The sequence below is a fragment of the Arvicola amphibius genome, chromosome 14 (assembly GCF_903992535.2).
Source record: "Arvicola amphibius chromosome 14, mArvAmp1.2, whole genome shotgun sequence".
Taxonomy (NCBI): domain Eukaryota; kingdom Metazoa; phylum Chordata; class Mammalia; order Rodentia; family Cricetidae; genus Arvicola; species Arvicola amphibius.
The window spans coordinates 5988573-6009361 of record NC_052060.1 but is presented as its reverse complement, the minus strand read 5'-3'; the positions used below and the strand labels follow the sequence as shown (position 1 = coordinate 6009361).

Sequence of the window (20789 nt, the reverse complement as noted above, 5' to 3'; positions counted from 1 at the left end):
GGGAAGAGCTATTTGGAAGCTGGGGAAGGGGCGGGGGAGCAGGGAGGAGCTTACCGTGGAAGGAGGGCCCTGTGCTGGAGGGCGGGCCTGAGAGGCAGACTTTACTAAGGAAGCCGAGAGGGAAATACTGGAGGCTGGATACTCGGCGGGATGGGGATGTACTGAAGTTTTATGTACTTCCACGAGTACACCAGCATGCAAATTATATGTAAATAATTCCTTTGTATAAGCCACTGAGTTACTGTAATTGCCATCAGTGGTTTTTTTCCTCCTCCTTATCCTACAGGATTCCCTTCGTTTATCAGCCGGCGGGACCCATGCTGGATGAGAAAGAGAAGGGACCAGAGAGGAGGGCAGTCACCCTCACTTCCCTTTTCCGACTCATCTTTAAGGACGATGCCAAGAGTATGCCCCTGTAGCTTCAGGAATGGCGCAGTCCAACCGCCTCAATCTTTCACCGTTAGCAGCACTACTCTGGGCCAAGGTTCTGCTTCCGAGGTCACCCCCAGCTTGGGTAGCCTTTGGCCTCCAGCGTCCAGCTGCATAGACCTCAAACAGAGGCTGGACAAGCCCGGTTAGGAGAGGTGAGTGAACCGACAAAAGCTTAGAGGACATGCCACTTTTTCCAAACCAAACAAAATCATTTGAGACTAAACGGACATAAGCAGGCCCTGGAGACAGGCTTCTGGTGTTGGGTTTGTGATATTTGTTTGTTACATTATTGAAAGCCCTCCCCTTCCTCACAACAACTGCCCCAGTGCCTTTCTAGGACTTTTCTTAGTATCTGAGGCCCCTTGTAGGGGAAGGATCTTAATATCCTGCTGGAAGCTGGTTGAACTAGATCTTGGATGCCATCTTCACTGTGCTTACAAGTTGATTTGAGATCATTCGGTTTTCTTTTTCTTTCTTTCCTTCCCTTTCCCCTTTTCTTTCTTTACCCGCTCCCCCCCCCCCCCAACACCTTTCCCCTTTTTGGAGACAGTCTATTTTTCCCAGGCTCTTATTATATTCCTTGGTTTAAGCCACTGGCCTGTGGAGTAGCTAGGAATATATCCACATGTCCTCATTCTAGACTAAACTTCAGCTTCTGTATAATAATGACAATATTATTATAACAATATAGTAACAACAATATATGATGTAATAACATTTTCCAAGGTTGGGGGATTGGAGAATATGAAGAAAATACTACATGTCTGTTACTGGAACATTAATACAAGTGATGAATGTCCCAGCTTCAGTATTTAATTGGGAGGCAGATAAAGAGCTATAGCTTGAGCGGGCTGAAAAGATAGCTCATGGTTTAGACCGCTTATTACTCTTCAGAGGACCAACCTGGGCTCAATTCTCAGCACCCACAGGGTGGTTCACAACCATCCATAAGCCCACTTCCAAAGGGTTCAATACCTTCTTCTGATCCCTGTGGGCACCAGATACATACATACATACGTACGTACGTACATACATACATACATACATACATACATGGAGGCAAAACATTCATACAGATAAAATTAGAGCTGTAGCTTGAAATGCCTGCTCAACCTGCAGCAGGTACACAAGTGGAACAAATGGAGTTCTTACTTAGAACCTTGTTAAACTGGCACGAAGGCCTGGCCGCATGGGACATGGTACACAAATGGAAGGCTCTTAGGACTACTGCAAGGCAGAACTTAGGAGCGATATCAGATAGTATCCAGTGGGATTAAAAAAGAAAGAACATTCTGAGGGTAAAAAAATTATGTGCTGAACAATAGAGATGGGAATTTTTTCAGGTCATGAAAACAGGACAAACAGATAAAGGAGGCTAAAGGGGGAGCACAGAAATGGAAGGGAATCAAGGAGCAGCAGGGTGCCAGAGACACTTTACTGCTGTTACTGTGGTGGGCCATCACCATTCCTCCTGTCAGGACCCACAGTGCTCGGCAAGCTTCCAGTCATCAGCTCAAGAGGTTGGGGAGCCTGTGGTGGCCTAGAGTTTAAACTGTTACACATTCCTTAAAGACTAGGACTCCACGGGGGCCACAAAACTTTATTTTATTAGTCTTTATTTTATTTGGCTTTTGGAGGCATAAGCCCTGGCTATCCTGGAACTATGTAAACCAGGCTGGCCCCAAACTCAGAGATTTGCCAGTCTTGGTCTCCTTCGTGCTTGGATTAAAGGATGTGCCATCATGCTGGGCTCAAACTAGTCTTTAAATATTGTACAAAGAGATATGACAGGTTGGACATATTAAAAGAAACAACACAAAATGAGAATGAAAAAGCCCCTTTTGATTTTTGTTGTTTTTCAAGACAGGGTTTCTCTGTGTATCTCTAGCTGTCCTGGAACTCGATTTGTAGATCAGGCTGGCCGCAAACTCATAGACATCCACCTGCCTCTGCCTCCCAAATGCTGGGATTAAAGGTGTGCACCATCACTGCCTGGCTGAAAGCCCTTTTAATAGTAGGGTTTGTGTTCATTTGTGTTTGCTTTCTGAAATGGGGTCTCACTATAGCCCAAGTTAGTCTTTAACTATGTAACTCAGGTTAACTCTAAACTTGCATCAACTCAGCCTTCCAAATGCTAGTATTATAGGCCTGAGTCAGTACTTTTGGCAGGACAAAAATTTAAAGATAGGTCTCACTATGTAGCACTGCATGGCCTGGAACTCACTGTGTAGACCAGGACAGTCTCAGCTCACAGAAGTTGATCTTCATCTGCCTCCCAAATGCTGGCATTAAAGGTGTGCACCACCCTGCATAGGTAAGCTGAGTTTGCTTTTGGTAATATATTTGTTACATCTTAGTATACAAAATAATGGGTTTTATTTATGACATTTTAGTTTTGTTGGTTTTTTTGTTTGTTTGTTTCTTTGAGACAGGGTTTCTCTATGTAACCCTGGCTGTCCTGGAACTTGCACTGTAGACCAGGCTGGCCTCAAACTCACAGAGTACTGACTCTGCCTCCCAAGTACTGGAACTAAAGGTGTGCACCACCACCACCCGGCCCAGGCTACATATATACTGATCCCCCCTCCTCAACCTCCTGGGATTTTTTTCCATTGGCAGAAAAACAAGACTTCAGGGATAGAATATCTCTGTTCCAACTGAGGATTTTATTTCAAAGGTAGCAACTTTTTGGAGCTGGTGAGATGGCTCAGAGGGTAAAGGGCTTGCTTGCTACCAACGATGACTGAGTGTGATCCCCTACCTATATAGTGGAAGGACAGAACCGACTCCTGCAAACTGTTCTCGGACCTCCGTATGCACTCTGTAGCAGATGTGCATGTGTGTGCACACACACATAAATGTAAAAAGAGGTAGCATTTTTTATAGCTATAGTCAGTGGTAAATTCTTAACCAAATGAGGCCATTCCTTAATGTAACATAATCACATAGAATTAAGTCATAAGTAGAAAGTATACTTCAAGTTTTCTGTTTAGCTCTATGGCTCAGAGGTGTAAATGCTTTTGCGTTTATAGCTTTGTCTTTCTGCTTTTATCTGGAGAGTTTGGGGTTTTTGTTTTGTTTACTCTCTGCTACATACATTCCAGCCTTGTTCCTACTTATATTTTGACATTTTAATTTATTTATACGGTACTGGAGATTGAATCTAGAGCTCTTGCATGCTAAGAGAGTGCTCTACCACTGGGATGTCTCCCTTTTTGAGCTAGGTTTTCAATAAGTTGCCAGGCAGGCACTGAACCTGCAACCGCATTTCAGCCACCCAAGCAGCTAGGATTACAGGCCTAATTTTTAACCGGTCTTAGTCCTGTCAGGTCTGCGCTCCCATGGCAGTGACTCTCCACGCCCTTTAACACAGCTCCTCGTGCGGTGGTGACCCCGGCCATTGAGTTATTTTTGCTGCTACTTCATTACTATAATTTTGCTACTGTTATGAATCGTAGTGTACTTACTTTTGGAGACAGAAGTTTGCCTAAGAGATCATGACCCACAGGCTGAGAAGTGCTGTCCTAAAGGAAGAAAAGGATTTATCTTTGCATTCTAAGAATCCATAGGAAAAAGTTGTATTTGTTGCTACAGCATCAAGTTGAATGTAGAAGCAGATATGAGATTTAGTGGGGCATAAAGAAGATTTGTAAAATTGTAAGACAATGTGAATTATTTCACTGACGTTTTATTTAGGAATATCTATTTTTCAAAAGTGAATAATTTAAAATATTTTAAATCCATAGGTTTTACTAAATTAATTTTTCTATATTTCCTTTTTCCTTTATTTTTTTAAGCCTTAGTCCTATTTTGTTTTGTTTGGGAAAACAAACAAACAAAACAGGATTTAAGTTGGGTATGATGACTTCCCAGCAGAGGCTTTGTGAGTTCAAAGTTAGCCTGGTCTACATAGTGAGTTTTAGGATAGGTAGAGTTACATAAAGAGACCCTGTCTCAACAAAACAGGATCTCCCTGTGTAACCTAGCCTGGCCTCCTACCCTCATCTCCTGAATGCTGGGATCACGTGCCGGTTTCTTAGCTTCCCTTCAGTCTCTGTGTCAATCATAAAACCCTGAAAAGCACAGCACATTACATTTAAATCTGATTTTCAAATAGCAAAACCATGAGAAGTGTATCCAACATTGAAGTATAATATTTGCACTATTCTCTAAATTCCTCACCAGTGAACCTCTTTTTATGTGTATGTGCATGCATTTGCTGGTGTGCAAGTATGTGTGCGCACACACACACAGCTTGTGGAGGCTAGAGGATAACTTCCGGTGGTATTCCCTCAGGTGCCATACACTTTGGGCTTGTTGTTTTTTTGAGAGGTCTCAGGGACCCTCTGATCTTCGCCTCCCCAGTGTTGGGTTATAAGCAATACCACTGCACCTGAATTTTTATCATTTCTTTTTATAAGATTTATTTATTTATTTATTATGCACACAGTGTTCTGCCGGCATATATGTCTGCACACCAGAAGAGGATACCAGATCTCATTACAGATGTTTGTGCATCATTATGTGGGTGCTGGGAATTGAACTCTTACCACTGAGCCATCTCTCACCTAGCTTTTAAAATGTAGATTCTGGAGCTGGAGAGATGGCTCAGTGGTTAAGAGCACTCGTTGCTCTTGGAAAGGACCAAAGTTCAATTCCCATTATCCACATAGTGGCACACAACCATTCTAGTGCCAGAGGATCTGATGCTGTCTTCTGGGACCTGCACAGACATGATACACATAAGTACATGCAGGCAAAACACAAATACACATTTAAAAACAATCTCATTTAAAACGCCAATGCATTTTATACTGTGATCACTGAAAAAATAAATGAGCATATTTAATATGAAATAAGAGTTTCATGAACTAATATCTGTTTGCAGCATTCTCATACTTTGGGGCTTATTTTATTTCCCTTTTAGAAGCAATGTTTTGCATTCTTCTGAATAGATTTCATAGTTCACTAATGGGTTGCAATATAGAATTTCAAAAACTAGACAATAACTGTTGAGAATCATGTGGTGGAGCTAGACAGCTGGCCCAGCAGTTGAGAGCACAGGCCCTCAGCTCAGCTCCCAGCATTGGCAGCTCACGAGTTTTCATAACCCCAGTTCCAGGGGATTCAATGCCTTCTGACCTCTACAGGCAACAGTATGCACACTGTGCACAGACTTAGAGAGGCACAACATTCATAGACACAAAACAACATAAACAAAACAAAAACAACCGTATGGTGAGGATCTGGGGACAGCTCAGTGGTTCAGAGTGCTTGCTGTTCTTATGGAGGACCAGAGTTCAGTTCTTAGCGCCGACTTCAGGTGTTAGGTGGCTTAAAACCACATGTAACTTCAGCTCCAGAGGGAATCTGACACCCTTTTCTTGCATCCACAGGCACCCGCGCACACACACACAAATACACACACACACACAGACACGGTAAGTGGTAAACCTAAGGTTGGCATTCATGATCTTTCCAGTAAACAAATATCTCATCTTTACTAAGTCAATCTATATTTGTACATGTATGTTTGAGAATGTGTTTGAGACAGGTCTAACTAGACTGGTCAAACTTACTTTGTAGACCAGGCTGGTCTCAAACTCAGAGATCCACCTGTCTCTGTTTCCAAAGTGCTAGAATTAAAAGTTCATCACCATATGTAATTGATACATACGTACATACATACATACATACATACATACAGAGAGAGAGAAAGAGAGCACATTTATGTAAGTCCTAGAACTCACTTAGTAGTATTCTGGTACTTTTGTAGGAACTTCTCTATACTGATTTACATAGTGGGTAGCTTTCCTCTTCTCCTTTTGTGAGGGATTAGGGTCTGAACCCGAGGCTTTGTGCATGCTATGCAAGTGCTCTGCCCCTAACTGTATCCCCAGCCCTGTCCTCTATCCTTAAGAGATATTGTTAGCTCAGCCCTGTAGAAGGAGCAGCGGGATGCATTCCACCCGGATCCCGCTTTACACCCGAAATAACAACACACAAATTGTATTCATTTAAACACTGCCTGGCCCGTTAGTTTCAGCCTCTTATTGGCTAAATCTCACATCTTGCTTTAACCCATATTTAGTAATCTGTGTAGCACCACAAGGTGGTGGCTTACCAGAAAAGATCCTAACCTGCGTCTGTCTCGGAGAGGAGAGTCATGGCGACTGTCTGAGGCATCTGCCTGAGGCGTCTGTCTGACTCTGCCTTCTTCCCAGCACTCTGTTTACTCCACCTACCTAATTTTCTGTTCTATCAAAGGGACAAGGCAGTTTCTTTATTAACCAATGAAAGTAACACATAGACAGATGACCCTCCTCCATCACAGCCCTAACTGGGCTTCTTTTCCCTCAGAGCTCGGGGCTCCATGCTGAGGAGATAAGTGACTTTCAGGAACCTGTTTCCATAGCAGACACACAGACAGACTCAGAGGCTGTGACGGCACACACGAGACCTGCACGTTGGGAGAGGTGGGAATGTGGGCACAAAGTCTCACTCCTCACCAAGAAGCCATTCTCAAGTGACAGATGGCGGCTGGTAGAGGGAGACTCCTTCCTTCAGAGGAGTGGCACTGGTTCTACCAGCCACGCTCTGGGCAGGCCCCATTTTCAGCAGTGATCAGTCAAACTGGACTCCATGTGCTTTTAGCTTCAGAGAGAAAGAACATGAAATTGGGTGGTTATCAAGGTGGGGGAGGAGTTGAGGGCAAAGAATACAATATATTGTATAAAATTCTCAAAGAATAAATAAAACCATTATTGTTTTTGAAAAGATAAAGCTGGTCAGTGGTGTTGCACACCTTTAATCCCAGCACTCCAGAGGCAGAGGCAGGTGGATCTCTGTGAGTTTGAGGTCAGCCTGGTCTACAAAGCAAGTTCTAGGACAGCCAGAACTGTTACATAGAGAAACCCTGTCTCAAAAAGCCAAAAAATATAAATAAATAAATACAAATAAATAAATAAATAAATAAATGACAAAAGGGCTGGGGAGGGGGAGGGGGAGGCAGTGCAAATCTATAATCCAAGCATTTGGGATGCAGGCAAGGCCAACCTAGTCTACAAAGTGAGTTCAAGGACAACTGGGGTTACACAGAGAAACCCTGTCTCAAAAACACAAAAAACAAAAACAAACCAAAGGCAAAAAATTGTCATGCCACAAGATGGTTCAGAAGGCAGAGGCACTTGACACTGACCACTGAGTTGGACTCTTAGGACCCACATGGCGAAAGGGCAGAACTGATTCCCACGCTGTCCCCGACCTGTGCTCACACACTGCGGTATGTGTGCACTGACACAATTAAACATAAGCTGGTGGTGGTGGCGCATGCCTTTACTCCTAGCACTCAGGAGGCAGGGGCAGCCTGGTTGGTCTACAAGAGCTAGATGGATGGCAGAAGTCTGATTGCTTTCCATCTTTCAGATGCTCATCGATCCAGCTAGGCTGTTAGCCAGTGAGCTTCAGGGATCCCCCAGCTGTGAGGTTAGAGGTGTGCTACACTGCCTGGCTTTTAGGTGGGTGCCAGGGATCTAAGCACAGGCCCTTATGCTTCTAAAGGGTACTTAACTGGCTGAGCCATCTCTCCAGACCCCAGGGTACATCTGACAATAGGATAGACAAAGCAATTTTTAATAATCCATGCAAATCAGGCTAGTAAAATGGTTCAGCGGGCAAAGGCACTTGCCACCAAGCCTAACGACCTTAATTCACACATACATCTCTGTCCCCCCATGCCACGTGCCCTTGCTTCTACTGGAAGCTTCTGCTGTCTTCACCTTTATAGGTTTGACTAGCGCATGCTCGCTCGCTCCTTCATCGCTGCCTCTTCAGATCACCCAGTCCACTTGTCCTATATCTACCATCAGGAGCTTGCTTTCTGGTCCCTCTATGCCCCATGCTGTCCCCACTCTGTAAGTCAGCAGGGCTTCCCACTGCATCCTGCTTACTTCCTCTAGGAAGTCCTTGCTGATCCCCATCTGATCTGCATGCTGCCCCTTGGGCTGCGGGGGCTCTGTGCTCACCACTCAGAAAACTGACACTGTAGACATAATTGCTTGTCGGCCTTCCCAACTGGAATGGCTGAAGACAGAGTCTAAACAGACCAGTGCTAAGTGCCCAGCACTTCAAGAAACAAGGGGAGATACCAGAGTCACATTCACAGACACATACATGACAGCACAGGTAAAATCAAGAGCTCTCTCTCACCTAAGTTTAGCATGATGCCAAGTTCATTAGAAAGCAAGGGAGAGCACTAGAGGAGGAAAGTGTAAGACATTATGCTGAAAGCTACGCAAAAGGTGAGCGACAGCAACAAGGAGTGGCATGTAGGAGAACCAGGTTCCCAAGGACACCCACATGAGCTCTGTCAACAGCCAAAACCATAGGTCTAGTTAAATCCTGGGACTACTAATAAGCCTGGACTTCAACTCACTTCAACCCTGAGCCTCCCACATGGTGGGCATTCTGTACCACCAAGCTACAGCCCACTAACTCTGGTTTCTCGAAAGTGCCAGCTTGTGTCTAGGTTGGTGCATGCCCTGGTTCCTGGGAGAAGCCAATGGAGAATTATCTCTAGTTTAGGTCCTTAGGATTCCTGGAAACTGACAAAATATGCATCCCAAACCCCAAAGTACAAAATGTATGAGTAAATGAGCTATCTCGGACAAGGAAGCATCACAGATTTAGATACCCAGAGTAAGTCAGAAAACATAAAAATCCCAACAAATTTAAAAGAATTGGTACCAAAGACACTTTCTGTGTGTGTTTGTAGGTTTGTGAAGAAGAGGCTGTGTTTTAAAAAATATGTATCAGAGGACAGGAGAGATGGCTCGGTGGTCAAGAGCACTGGCTGCTCTTCCAGAGGACCCAAGTTCAATTCCCAGCACCCACATGGCAGCTCACAACTGTCTGTAACCCCAGCTTCAGGGGATCTGACACCTTTATACCAATGCATATAAAATAAAGTTAAGTAAATTATTTAAAAATATGTATCAGATTATTCTACCTATTAAAAATTCTTAAAAGTTATTTTGTGTGTGTGCACATGTGCAGGTACCTAAAGAGCCTGGAGATGTAGGATCCTCTGGAGCTGGAATTTAGGCAGTTGTGAGCCACAAAAGTGGGCGGCAGGAACTAACATGCTCCTGAACCATCTCTCTGTCCCCTCCTACTGCACCCTGCCCAACTCTTGCTTTGTGTGTATTTGAGACAGGGTCTCACATAGCTCTGACTAGCCTAAAATTCACTATGTAACTAAGGCTGGCCTTAAACTTCTGATCTTCCTGTATCTACCTCCTAAGCATGGGATTGCAGGCATGGACCCACACCTTGCTTTGTTTGGTTAATTTCTGAAATCGTCTCACACTTACAATATATAGCCCAGGCTGTCTTCAATCTTGTAATCCTTGCCTCAGCCTTCCAAGCACTGGAATTACAGGCATGAAGGCACCATATTCTCCTTCAGAGACATTATTTGAACATTAATGATAAAGTTGAAAATCAGTATCAAAATGTAAATTTTGGGTATTTGGAAATTTATAAACTTTTTGAAGTAACTCATAAAGCACTAGGGCCATAGCCAGCGGTAGAGCACTCGTGAAGCCCTAGGTGCGCTCACCCCACCACATACACCAAGAAACAAGTCATGAGGGGGCTGTGGAGATGGCAGCAGTGGGTAAAGTGCTTGCTTGTGTGTGAGAACTGGAGCAATCACTGGATGCTCTTCCGGAGGTCCTGAGTTCAATTCCCAGCAACCACATGGTTGCTTACAACCATCTATAGTGAGATCTGGTGCCTTCTTCTGGTCTGTGCAGAACACTGTATGCATAACAGGTAAAATTAAAACAGAGAGAGAGAGAGAGAGAGAGAGAGAGAGAGAGAGAGAGAGAACTGGAGCAATCAAAGCTTGGCGGGCATGAAAGCCTGCCTGTAATCCCAGCATGAAGGAGGCAGAATCAGGGATTCCCAGACTAGCTCAAAACAGGGAATGCTGGGCTCAACAGATATTCTCCCTTGTTATGTAGGGTGAGAGCCACTGAGGAAGACACCTAATTTCAAGCTCAGCCTTTTACATGTGTGCACATATATGTAATATACATACATACACAAAGTTATGAAGGTAATTTAAATATTTGAAAAATTAAATCGGAATGAAGGTATTATACAGCACAGAAAGCCTCATCAGTTGTGGGAAGTGGAGTTTTAAAATAGCTGGGTATGTGACACATACCCACAATCCCAGCCCTGTGGAAACTGAGGCAGGAGGATCACAAGTTAGGGGCTGGTCTAGGTTACACAGACTTCCAACATCATCCTGAGATATATACTATGCCCAGAACGTGTCTCAAAACAAAACAAAGCCTGAGTATGTACAGTATGTACCTCAGTGCTCTGAGTGCTTTGCATACCATGTGACCTCAGCCTTAGCTAAGGGTGGAGGTTCATAACACAGAAGAGCCTGAAAGCAGCATGACGGGGACAGCTGTAATTTCAGCACTCAAGACTGTCATGAGTTCTCTCCAAAAAGCCAAGCCAAACCAAAACAAAAAGCTATCCTGCAACCATAACAAGTTGTCTACATTAAGATATTATAAAAAAGGGGGCAGGGTATATATGTAGCTCAGTTGGTAGAGTTTGCCTAGCATGCATGGAGCCCTGGTTCCAGCCCAGTATTGCGTAAGTGGGCATAGTGGCACATGTCTGTAATCCTAGCACCTGTAAAGTAGTGGCAGATGGATCAAAAGGCCAAGGTGATCTTCAGCTACATAGTAATTTAGAGGTAGCCTGGTGTAGGAGGTCCTTCCGTTTGTGTGTTGCTTTCACTGGTTAACGAATAAAGAAACTGCCTTGGCCTAGTTGATAGGGCAGAACTTAGGTAGGCGGGGAAAACAGAACTGAATGCTGGGAGGAAGAAGAGCAGAGTCAGGGAGAAGCCATGGATCCTCCGCCTGAGATGGACGCAGGTTAGAATCTCTGGTAAGCCACTGCCACGTGGCGATACACAGACTAATGGAGATGGGTTAAACTAATATGTAAGAGTTAGCCAATAAGAAGTTAGAGCTAATGGCCAAGCAGTGTTTTAATTAATACAGTTTCTGTGTGGTTATTTCGGGTGTAAACTAGCTAGATGGCCAGGACAAACAAGCAGCCTCTCCATGTAACAGTAGCCTGGGCTACAAAAACAAAAATCCAAATGTGTCTTTAAAAAAAAGAGGATAATAACTATATGGAAACATAAAATTAAACTTTAAAAAATAGGAAACTATGGATAATTAGCAAAATGGAAAAATAAATGATAGGATCAACAGAGCCCATAGTAGCATCTGAAAATTTACAAGAAAACTCTCAGTTGATCATGGGTAGGGTGGGGCAATGACACAAGCAAACAGCACCAGTGGAAAGGAAACTAGAACACATTAACTGCATGTTTGACAAGAACAATAAGCTGGGCATGGTGAGGCACTCTGGAGAAAGAGGTGGAGGATCTCTGAGTTTGAGGCCAACCTTATCAGGCCAGCCAGGGCTGTATAGTGAGATTCTGTTTCAAAGAAAAGGAAAAAGAAAAAAATATAAAATGCGCACCAAAATGGAAAAATGACTCAGGAGGCAAAGTAGTTTATAGTTTTTAAGTAATTGGAACCAGTAGTTAAAATTATGTCTACAAAGAGCTGGGCACAGTGGTGAACACCTTTAACCTCAACACTTTGGAGACAGAGGCAGATGGAGCCACACAGTGAGGACTGCAGGGCTGCACCGTGGACTCTGGCATGAAACAAAACAAAACAAAGTAAAAAAATTATTCCCACAAAGAAACAAGGCTCAGATGGCATTATAAGTGAGTTTTATCAAACATTCAAGAACAGTTCATTTCAATATGATGTAAACTCTTCCATAAAGTAAGACAAGAGGCAACGGTCCCCAACACAGGGTACACAGACCAAAAGGACCGTCTAGGACCATCTTAGAAACCTCTTTAGAAATCTTACTAAAAACAAAGGCACTCATATACAAGAATGTTCATAGCAGCATCGTGTATAATAACAAAAACTTGGAAACAGCCCAAATGTTATTCAGTAGGTGAATGGTTAAGTTGTGTTCTATGTGCTTGCTGTGGTATTATACAGATGAAAATGAATGAATCATAGCTATTACAGCGTAGATGAATCTTAGAAACAATTTTAAGTGCAAAAGAGCAAACTTCAAGGGACTAAAAGAGTACAACTTTTTGTAAAGCTAAAATACAAGCAAAACAAAATAATAATACATTCTTAAAGAATATATACACACATGGCCAATATACATAAACAAGTGATTAATGAGAATAAAATTAAAGACAGTGGTTATCTCTAAGAAGAGGCCGGGAAGAGGGGCATAAACCTAATAGTATGTTTAATGTTTCAATGTATAAGTTGAATGACGGGTCATAGGTACTCATTTCATTTCATAATTTATAGTACATATTTCTTTATAGATATCAAATATTATTATAATTTTAAAAATCTGCTCTTGTGGAAATAAATGGACAGATGAATGATATCTCCCTGAAAGAAAATCTGTATTTCTTGGGGAAAAAAAAACCAAGATTCCCTGACAAGAAGCTATCCTGTGGAGAAGACAGAGTAGGTCCTCAATCACCATGGGCTGGCTTCTTGCTGTTCCCAGGATGCTCTGCAGTGTCTGGATCCTTCCCTGGTGCTCCCTGATTTGCAGAATTGGTACCACCTCCTCTGTTAACCTAGCCTAACCTGACAGTCCTGGCTAGGACCTGACACATGGATGACAAGAGACTGACACCTGGTGGATGAAGACTTGTCCTCGAGAACGTGACACCAGACTGGTGGGTGGGAGGTAGGACTGAGAACATAAAATACAGACCATAAAGGAGCGCTGCCTGTGAGGCAGAGGGGAAACGCTGTCATGTGAGAACGAAGAGACTCTGAAGAGAATGGCTTCCTCTCTGTCCTTCCCAGACTACAGTGAGATAGGAGTTACGGTGAGAGAAATGTAAGACTCGCAAAAGCAGCAGTCTAGCTCACCTCAGCCTAGCAAGCTAAAAGACACTCCCAGCAACTCTCCACCCCACCCTGTCTCCATCTGGAGAGTCTGTGGTGTGAGAAGGCCTATTCCACCCTTTTCTCCAAAGCTCGTCCATGATGTATAATAAACACATTAGCATAAATATCTTCCTGACCACACTAGTTGGTCAAGTATAGACCTGACCCAGGTTGGTTTAATCATGGTAAATCTTTGGGTTTTTGCTGGGATTCCTGACACAGTAATACCCTTTTTTTTTCTGCTTAGATATAATGGTCAAACACAACCCTTGGAGTGCTGGCAGCGGTTAAGTGGTCTGAACTAAGAATGATTTTACATTAGGTGAAGCAATGAGAAACATACTGAGCAACAAGATCAAGCCTCACCTGGAGCCAGTACCGCCTCTTGACTTTCCAATTTCATAAACCAATAAATAGCTTTTATCTTGAGTTCTGAGTTTTCTATGATTAGAAGCCAGGGTATCTCTACCCTACACTCACATTTACCCTCTCTCTATTGCCCCCAGGAGAGCACAGGGATCTAGGTGAGAAGGTCATTACAGATTTACTGCTTGTGCTAAAGTCAAGGACTGAGCCGGGAAGGTCTGAAGCAGCCACCAGGCACTACACAAGCCAGGCCAATGGGCTCCTTTAGGGAAAGACTAGTAGCTGAATGAGAAGCAGGTGCTGAAAAGGGTCTCCACCAGGCAGGCATGAACATAGCCATTCTTCCCCACACACCTGTCATGGGGGTGTTGCTTTGGGGTCTTTATGCTCATGGGTTAGGGAACTTTGAAGTACAGGACCCTTTAACCCTTTGTTAACCTGTGCTGCAGGGTCAGCCTCTCCCTTTATCAACGGGAGAGCATCCTTTTGAATTCTGCCTCTGATAACACTCACTTTTGAGGTGATGAGAGGCATCTTATCTCCTGCGTCTTTGGCTGGCTGGGCACTCAGGCTCCTCTCTCCTTTGGACACAGTGCCATCTTCCTGACCTCGAGGAGGCACTGCTTCCTTCTCAGCTTCACCCACTGGCCCTGGTCTTTCTTGTCTCCCAACTAAGTTGTTTTCCCCCTTTGAGCCCCACATCTCCCAGAGTGACCTTGGTGTTCGGGGAGAGTTCACAGCAGCTGCAGCTGGAGGCTTCTCCGGAGCAGGAGCAGCGTGTCTCTCCCCATTCCCAGCTGGCTTTTTCCGAGGGCGTCCCCGCTTCCTTTTCGCTTCACTTACTGTGTCCTCTGTCTCTTGCTTCACTTCTTTAACTGGCGGGTCCTGTCCACTGGCTTCCCTCAGAGGCACTTCAGCTGTCCTTTTGACACCCTTGTCATGGGGTCGTGTGTCACCACTTATGCCTCCCTCCCTGTTCTCTGTGCCTCGAGGCAGAATGAGTGCCCTAGGTGGAACTCGCCCAGCCCCAGCCCCAGGTCCAGGTCCAGGCGCAGGCCCAGCTCCGAGCCCGGGCCCAGCTCCGAGCCCAGGCCCAGCTCCGAGCCCAGGCGCAGCTCCGAGCCCAGGCGCAGCTCCAGGTCCAGGCCCGGGTCCGGGTCCAGATCCGGGTCCAGGTCCAGGCCCAGGCCCAGGCCCGGGCCCAGGCCCAGGCCCAAGTCCAGCCCCAGCACCTGATAAAGCAGGAACAGGTGGTAAGATCATGTTAATGATGGGCACCCCTGCCTGGGGTCCCCCAACTCCAGTGGGCAGAGGCAATGTAGCTACTTTGAGAGTGCCTGAAGGAAGCTTAGAAGCCAGGAAGGGTGTGATAAGTGATTGTGGTGCTCGGGGAAGGAGCACAGGCAGTCGGGCCACAAGGGCATTAACTTGAGGCTTACTGGCTGCTGGAGCTGAGCTGTCAATTACACTCTTCTTCCGTTCTCCACGTCCTGGGGCTTCAGTCCCAGCTCGGGCCTCTAGCTCCTTAGGAGGCTACCATGCAAACAGAATCGCAAGAAGTTATAAGGATTGTGGCAAATGCAGGGGCTGGAGAGATGGCTCGGGGCGAAGAGGATTTGTTGTTCCTGCAGGGGATCCAGATTCAAGTCCCTCACCCACAGAGTGGCCCACAACAGTAACTCTAGTTCCAGGGGCCCTGACACCCTCTTCTCCCCTCAGGCACCAGGCACACATGTGGTGCACATACATGCATGCAAGCAAAACATTCATGCACATAAAATAAATAAATCTAAAATTCACTAATAAAACAAACGCTGAATACAGAAGAAAAGGAAGGAGCTTGGTGTACTAGCCGTGAAAGGAGGTTCACGTTGGGAAGGGTACACTAAAACCCTAGGCCACAAAGTCAGAGGCATCAGCCGCTTACCTGGGCTGGTCTCTCTGGCTTCTTAGGACCTCCACCTTCCTGGTTCTCTACACCATTCTTGGATTTGCATGACGACCGTTCTCGAGGGGCTCTTTCATCCTCTTCTGCAGAGGCAGCCGATGGAGGTAAAGCAAGCGTGAGGAGAAAACTAAGGTATGGAAGTGAACCTGACTGCCTGGGACAGGTGGGGAAAGCGGCTTAAAGGATGTCTTAAGAAGCAGCTCCAGGAGGGGCGGGGCTGATAGTTCAACTGGTTACACACTGGCGTCGTAAGCATGACTGGATGCCACCTGGCCTGCACACCTATCCACCACATAAAAGGGATCCCCCGGAAGAGAAGGCAATCCACGCTGTGTCTACCAATGTATTCAGGAAGGCCTTCAGGGCTGAAAATGGTATCACTGTACAATGGTGTGTGCCTGTTCAGAGGTTGAGGCAGGACTGTTAGAGCCCGGGAGTTCTAGTCCATCTTTGGCAACAGTGAGACTCTGCACCACCCACCTCCGGAAAATTTAAAAAAAAAAAAAAAAAAAAAAAAAAAAAAGCTCAAAGTGGCTGAAGACTTTTCTGACAAAAGAGGGCCCACCCACCAGTGAGCCCGCCGGCCTTAAGCACATGAGCGTGTGCAGATCGGGCAGAGATGAGATGCTGCTGCAGCAGGTAGCGGGCAACCTGAACGATGGAACTGAAGGACCGTTTCAGGATCCGCTCTGCCCAGTCACATGTCAGGGCACAGGCTGCCTCGACCAGTTCATCCCGAGGTGCCGGGGTCACTTCTGGGCCCATTTCTGGCTGGGGTGGAGAAAGACATGCTCAGTTAAATAACCAAGCAAATGACTTGTCCCTTCCCTGGCCACTGACGAGAGCAGAACAACTGAGGTCACAAGTAGCTCCCACCTGTTCAGACCTAGAAACCCAAGCTCTCTTCCTCCCATGCTTCCGCCACAGGGAAGGTACACGGTCCCCCAGAAGCAATGCACAAATGACTGTGGTTTTCCCAGCCATCAAAACACGTCCTAAAGCCCCCGGTCTTTTACCTGGGAGGGAGAAGTCATTACTTACACCTTCAGAGCCCTTTAAGTCAAGTCCAGGCAATGGGGGCATAGATACCAAGGTCTTCCTTCGGATGCCACTGTAGCAATATCTGATGCAAGTTAAGGAGCAAACAAAACTGGGGGCTCTTCAAGCCTCTGAGGCAAGTTAGGCTGCTTCTGTGTCGCACCTTTCCCTCCCCAGGTCCTTCAGTCTTAATCTCTCAGTCAAGGATACTTGGATTGGCCGCGACCGCCGAGTCTTCGGGCCTTGATGTCTGGGAAGATCTCTCTGATGATTTTACCAAAGTTGGCTGTGCTGAGTGGGCGACAACAGGCAAGACTCTCACAGTACTTTCTGAGTGAGGAGGGGTAGAGTGAGAAGATATTCAGAGAAGGCTACTGGTGGGCTCCAGAGGGTTCCTAGGGACCAAGTGTGGGGAACCCTTTAAGAGCTCACACTCCAGTAAGGCAGGAGGAGCTTCTGGGGTAAGGGTCTAGTCCTGTGCCCAACAAGCCAGGCACCACCTTCTGTACGCACCGGTAGGCATCATAGACGCTCTGCTTTGGCAGACAGGTGTCCATGTGCTCTTCCAGGTGGTTGCGGATCCACCTATAGGCGTACATATACTCCTCATTGCTAAGTATACTTGGTTCTGAACTGTAGGACAGAGAAAGGGACATGCACACTTCAGTGATGCTGGACCAAATCAGCTAGTCCCAAATCCACCTCTCTCTGCTAAACCAGTCCAGGGCAGGACACCGGCTATGCATCTCCTACTTTCTTATTTTTTTTTTTAAAGATCATTGTATGTGTATGAGTGGTTTTTTTTTTTTGTATGTTTGTTTTGTTTTCGTTTGTTTTGGCCTGCATGTATATGTGTGTGTGCCACATACGTGCCTGATGCTCATGGAGGTTAGAAAGTGGTATCAAGATTCCCAGAAACTGGAGTTATGGATGGTTGTGAGCTACCATGTGGGTGCTGGGAAATGAACCTAGGTCTTATTCACATTAACAACCAGTGCTCTTAACCCCTGAGCCATCTCTCCAACCCCACGCCTACTTTTTGACTCATCACAGTGAGACTCAAAATCAGACCCTGTGACATTTAAAACACTAACACCCTGATTACCTTTTGTCTCCAGCGCTGGGCCCTGAAGGCAGCTGGAGGTAGAGGTACAGCTTGTCGTTGTCAGAGAACTTCTGTACTTCTTGCTGAGACAGAGGGAACAGAGGCGGGAGAGGTGAAGGACCCAGTGAGTAATCTTCTGACGTTGACCATAAAGTCCAGCGACTCTTAAGGTCAGGTTGTCAGAATAAGAAGGGACCCGAGAAATGCCTTACGGAAAGGCAGCCGAGGGGAGGGGGCGGGGTGTGATCTGACCTGCCTACAGAGGTCGCAGAAGAAGGAGGTCTGAATCTCAATGGTGGACAGCGCCTCCCCACATCATTGCCACCATCCCCACCACCACCCTCAGCAATTCTGCCTCCATTGCCCTTTCCCAACTTGCTTACCAGAATTCCCTCTACTTTGTTCTGCACGGCCTTGCTGTGGGGAAGAAGAAAAACTGGAGGTCACAAGCTTTTCCCATCCCTTTGATTGCTAGAGACAGAAAAAAGAACCCAACTGCTACCAAGACCACAGACCTTGCCTGAGGGAGGAGTGAAGGCTCACAAGGACCTACAGCTGGGTCTGAACAGGATTTGGAGGGTTACTTACGAAATGGTACCTCGGAGCCTCTGAAGAAGGGTGGTCGGTTCCCCAGTTTCAGCACCACCTTGGGGCCTTGCCCCGGTCTTGGGGCTCTTAGCATCAGGTTTATCTTCTGCCATTCCAGCATGAGGACTAACGCTGGGGGAAGACAAGACCTGAGAATTTAACTCCCACCAAGCTTCCTTTCCCCTGAACCCCAGGGCAATCCTGTTTCTACCCAGAAATGCAAACAGAAGCAAAGCTTCCCCCAGTGGTTTTCCTCACCACTTGCCCTCTCTAAAATTAGAATTATTCCGTTACTTTGTCAGACCCTTCTAGACCCAAAGAGATCTCTGACATCTCCATGCTATATGCCCCACCTTTTGAAGCCTCTCAAATCTGGCAAACTGTTATGGGAAGAGATAGGAGTGGGGGAATCCACATTAGAAAGAAATCTTATAATTTCTCTCAGTGCTGCAACCGTCCCCCCCCCCACGCCCCCGAGGGGGTTAACAATAACGACAAACCAAAGTTCTCCGAGATTAGACTCTTCGCCATTGATTTTGCCTGGGAGGTCAGAAGGGATACGAACATACTCGGCCCTTGCAGGTTTGAAAAAAACTGGGCCCAAGTTCTCATTACTGAGTCTCGCCACGGCTTCCCCCGCTGCCCCCCTCGCCGCGGCGCGGACCCTACGTCATCCCACGACATCCCACCCCGTGGCGTCCGTACTCCCCTCGAGCCCCTCCACCCCATCCCCTGGTGCTGGTCCGGGCGCGGGAGGGGGTCTCGGTCTCCGAACTCTCGAGACGCGGCGCAGGAAACCCTGCGGGGAACCGGGTCCCAGATTCGGGCACGTGCGCACGGGTGAGGAGCTGCGGAAAGCTGGTCCTGCTGGCACCCAAGTCCTGTCGCCCCTCCTACCTCGGAACTGTCACCTTCCAGCACGGACATTAGATAGGTGAGAGAGAAAGAGAAACTAGTCCCTTGGCTACCTCCGCTCCAGCCCAGCCCCACGGTGCCCGGCTGGCGGGCTCGTGCGTTGCTTTTATTTTCCTTTTTCTGAATGGTTGTGCCAGCCGCGATCTGCCTGGATACTCGCGCGGCCTATTCTGTGATTGGTCGTTGCTGCCACCAAGACGAAGGCAGTGAAAGTCTGCCTGGTAACAGAATCTGATTGGTCGAGAGGGGAGGGAAATCCAAAGTTAGTCTTATTTGAGTCAAGAGGGGGAAGTCCAGGGTTAGGTTTCGGTTATTAAAACTGGGGTCGGTTAGGCCTGCGGGTCCGGAGAGGGTTCCTTTCTTAAAGGGACCGCAGGATGAAAGCCCGAGTGCCCTCTGTCTCTGGAGCGTCTGCTCTTGTGCCCTCTGATCCTGCGCTGTAAGGTCATCGAGAAGACGGATAAGGGAACGAGCGAGGGCTTTACTCGGGAAAAGACCTGCGTAGAGGGTCCCAGAACCGCGGAAGGGAGTTACGGGGTAGGAAAGTGGTTGGCTAGGGGTAGCTGGGGAAAAGGTGAGTTTAAAATGTTCAGGAGGTTGGTAAAGATCCTCATTACTGGAGGGTCGTTAGGACACGGAGGGTAAGAATCTAGAAAAACAAGTTACTTTGGTTGTGCGAACCGAATTTCTTTGGTTCAGGAATTGACATTGTTACGCTAAAATTGGGGAGCTTTACAAAATGGAGTGCCCACAGCTACCATGTTTAATTTTTGCTTTTGGTGGTTAGAGCTGCCCAAAGGAAAGAATCACTGGGTGATTTTGTTTGTTTGTTTTTTGTTTAAAGCGTTGCTAGAAAATGATGACTAGTGACGGCAATTCATCATAAAATCCTGAAACTCCTTTTGGGTCGAAAACCAGGTGAACCGTTCTGTTTACCCCTCTTATTTTTCATTCCCTGTGGCGGACAACCTCAAACAGCAGGCTTCCTCCCTTCCACAGGGAAGCTTCAAACCCGTAGCAGCTGTACCACATTAAGTGAAAATGCTTTCTCTATTGTTAGTCATGCTCATGCCGTTTTCATAAAGCACCTCCATTTTAGTTAAGCAATGACAACTCCCAGAATTAAAGTAACTTACTGCCAATTCATCTCCCAGTTTCTTGCCTTTGTCCTCCTTTTTACCCAGTAGCCCACAAGAGATGTTTACTGGTGGCCTGACTCACCCACTACACACCCTCCTTCCCTAGTAACTGCTGACCACTAGCCACAGAAGGAAATTGTGTAGGCTCTTCCTCCTTTCCCTTCTCTGCCCTATAACCAGCCGGTTCAGGCCCTTACACTAAC

General features: G+C 46.3%; 1 protein-coding gene and 1 long non-coding RNA gene across 5 annotated transcripts; one reads left to right on the top strand and one right to left on the bottom strand.

Annotated features, from left to right (window-relative positions):
- The first annotated feature begins 100 nt into the window (after positions 1-100).
- Positions 101-13916, top strand: LOC119800772. Its single transcript, XR_005283087.1, has 3 exons — positions 101-584; positions 13096-13281; positions 13735-13916. It is a non-coding gene; the product is annotated as an uncharacterized LOC119800772 (long non-coding RNA).
- On the bottom strand, positions 12258-19562 carry Rfx5 (regulatory factor X5). 4 transcript variants are annotated; one of them, XM_038311015.1, is made up of 11 exons: positions 19430-19522; positions 18886-18912; positions 18533-18664; positions 18328-18361; positions 17945-18027; positions 17353-17472; positions 17050-17169; positions 16843-16924; positions 16371-16572; positions 15781-15884; positions 12258-15386 (listed from the first exon to the last, which is right to left on the bottom strand). In XM_038311015.1, the coding sequence occupies exons 3-11, from the start codon at positions 18643-18645 to the stop codon at positions 14211-14213; spliced, it is 2034 nt and encodes a 677-aa protein (XP_038166943.1). In that variant the 5' UTR covers positions 18646-18664; positions 18886-18912; positions 19430-19522; the 3' UTR covers positions 12258-14210. The 4 variants fall into 4 exon arrangements, with proteins under 4 accessions (XP_038166943.1, XP_038166942.1, XP_038166945.1 ...); XM_038311014.1 differs by lacking the exon at positions 18886-18912 and having other exon boundaries at positions 19430-19562; XM_038311017.1 differs by lacking the exon at positions 19430-19522 and having other exon boundaries at positions 18328-18357; positions 18533-19422.
- Positions 19563-20789: the final 1227 nt, after the last annotated feature.